At 34.3% G+C, this 2,478-nt stretch overlaps 1 protein-coding gene across 1 annotated transcript; it reads left to right on the top strand.

The window, feature by feature from the left end:
- The first annotated feature begins 1,580 nt into the window (after nucleotides 1-1,580).
- LOC145140071 (uncharacterized) lies at nucleotides 1,581-2,274 on the top strand. The gene is made up of 2 exons (XM_079073683.1): nucleotides 1,581-1,877; nucleotides 1,951-2,274. Exons 1-2 carry the CDS (start codon nucleotides 1,581-1,583, stop codon nucleotides 2,272-2,274), a joined length of 621 nt encoding a protein of 206 aa, XP_078929809.1.
- Nucleotides 2,275-2,478: the final 204 nt, after the last annotated feature.

A 2,478-nucleotide genomic window follows, 5' to 3' on the forward strand; every position in this document is an offset into this window, starting at 1 on the left:
TAAGGGGCTGTTTGATTAACATCTGACCGAGTCGAGTCAGACGTTTTTGGCTGACTCGGTCAGCTGATGTTGTTTGATAACCCAAATCTAAATAGCTGACTCGGTAAGAGATATCTGACTGGAAAAGCTAGGGAAAATTGGCTGACTAGAAGCGTTCCAAATATACCCTTGACCTAACGTTTCTTTTCAGCGCCTAAAAAAAACCCTCCTCCTCCTCTTTCAGCGACAAGAACAATTAAAGCACCGAACGATCTCAGGGGCTGAGATTGACGAGCCTGCCCTCCACCGATCGACAGCCTTCCCTCCACCGATCGACACCCCTCTTCTCATTACTCATCAGGTACGCTGATCTTCTTCTCTTTCACATATGTTTGCTGTTTTTTTATCCGATTTTTTCTACTCTGTTCATGTTTGTTCTTAATAAATTTTTTTTTCTGATCTATATATGTTTGTTGTTAATGAAGCATTGTTTGCATTATGAGAATTTTTTTTCTGATCTGCATATGTTTGTTGTTAATGAAGAACTGTTCCAACATAGATTACGTAAACTGAGAAGAAAAATCTTTTATTGAAAATATTATGTGATTCTCCCTAATCTATTCCTAATTAACCTAAACAATCAATTTGAAACTTGTGTTTGTAATCATAATTTATGATTACAAATATAAATCATTTATAATTGGTATGAGAAAAACATGTGAAGACCATGTGAAAACATATGGTGTTCAAAAAATTAAAAGGAACATTTTGTTGCAAGAAGAACAAACACTTGAGAAACCTGATCAAATCAATGTGAATAGTATTTGTGAAGACTTTATGCAAATAAAGTAGTTATTAACTTGCTGCATTGTTCTCTTTCAAAAAAAACTTACTGCATTGTTATTATCCGTAATAATAAAGTAGTTACTGGCTTACTGCAATAAAATCAAATTACTTAATTGTCCATGAATCTCTTTTATGAACTTGAACCATAAAGCATTGTTATTATTCACAAATCTGTCATTTTTCCAAATGTAAGGCTATGAAGATGACTTTGTTAGCGGTAATTGATATGTGGGGATACGTTTGTTTTTTGAATATTATGTTTTTTTGAAACTTGAATATTGAATATTATGTTTTTTTGAAACTTGATTATTAAATATTATATTTTTTTGGAAGGCAAGTTAATTAGATGTAAGAATTATGAATTGCATCGTCATTAGTTTCACCTTATTCATAACCGGTTCTTGTTTGGAAAAATAACCGAAAAACCGGGACCGGAACCGGACCCGGACCACCACCGACATTGGAACCGGCATGTATATAATGACTTGTACATTAAGGATTAAGAGCAAAAAAAGAAATTATCTTTAAATGGTGTTTGTGATATCTTTGAAGTAGCACAAAGCTATATTGATATTGAAAAATCAAATATTGTTTGTGCATTTTTGGTTTACATTCAAAAGCTAAGAATGGACAAAGTCAAATTTTTTGACGATTCACTCCATGGAACGTACCTGTTTCAATAGACTCTATGTTTTTATTATAGACATGTCACATTTCCATAAAATATGAAATTAGAAATCAGATTTTTTTTTAGGATGTTGGTTTGGAACGAGAGTGAGAACAAAACTTTTCTTGATGCATGTATCCATGAACTAACCACTAATGGTCGTGAGGGTTCTGGGCTTAAGGCAAGTTCATGGAAGACAATACGCGAAAAATTGATAAACGAACACGGTAAAGAGGTTGATCAGAAGCAAATGAGAAACCACTTTGACTACTACAAATCAAAGTATGTTGCTTGGGTAAAACTGAAAAACAAAACCGGCAATATATATGATCCTATAAAAAACAAATTTAATTTGACCGATGAACAATGGAAGGAAGAGGGGAAGGTAATATTTTTATAATAAATACTAGTATGATTATTTTTTTAACATATACTAATATTTATAAAAATTGTAACAGTTGAACAAGTTCGTGTTGTCATTGAAAACTAAACCCCTGTTGTTTCCTGAACTTTGCACCCAACTATTTGAAGGGTCGACCTCAACCGACTTTCAAAGTTGGGGGCCATCTTCTACACTCCCTCGTCCTGTAGAAGAGTTTAGTGCCCATGATTTTGATGATGATGTTCCAATGGAAACCTCAACACAACATGTAGGTGCAAGTGAAGAATCTTCGGGGCGTTCAAAAAATACGGAAGTTGGAAACAAAAAAATTGGTGGGAAAAAAAGAGATGCAAGGGCATTAGAAGTTGAAGGGAGATTGTCAAGCTTGCAAGGTCGTTAGTGGAAAAAAAATGAAAGAATTGAAAAAAGTGAAATGGATAAGGATGTTGATGCGTGTATGGAGAAATTGAACAAAATGGAATGGGGAGAAGAAGATGAAAGACACAAGACTGCTCTTTTGCTATTTGGTGAAAGTGCTGATGTTAGAAAAGTTTGGTTACGACTTTCACATACTAGTTGTGAGTCGTGGGTGATGGGTGCGGGT

The sequence above is a fragment of the Lactuca virosa genome, chromosome 9 (genome assembly GCF_052849685.1).
Source record: "Lactuca virosa cultivar CGN04683 chromosome 9, Lactuca_virosa_CGN04683_v6, whole genome shotgun sequence".
Lineage (NCBI taxonomy): Eukaryota > Viridiplantae > Streptophyta > Magnoliopsida > Asterales > Asteraceae > Lactuca > Lactuca virosa.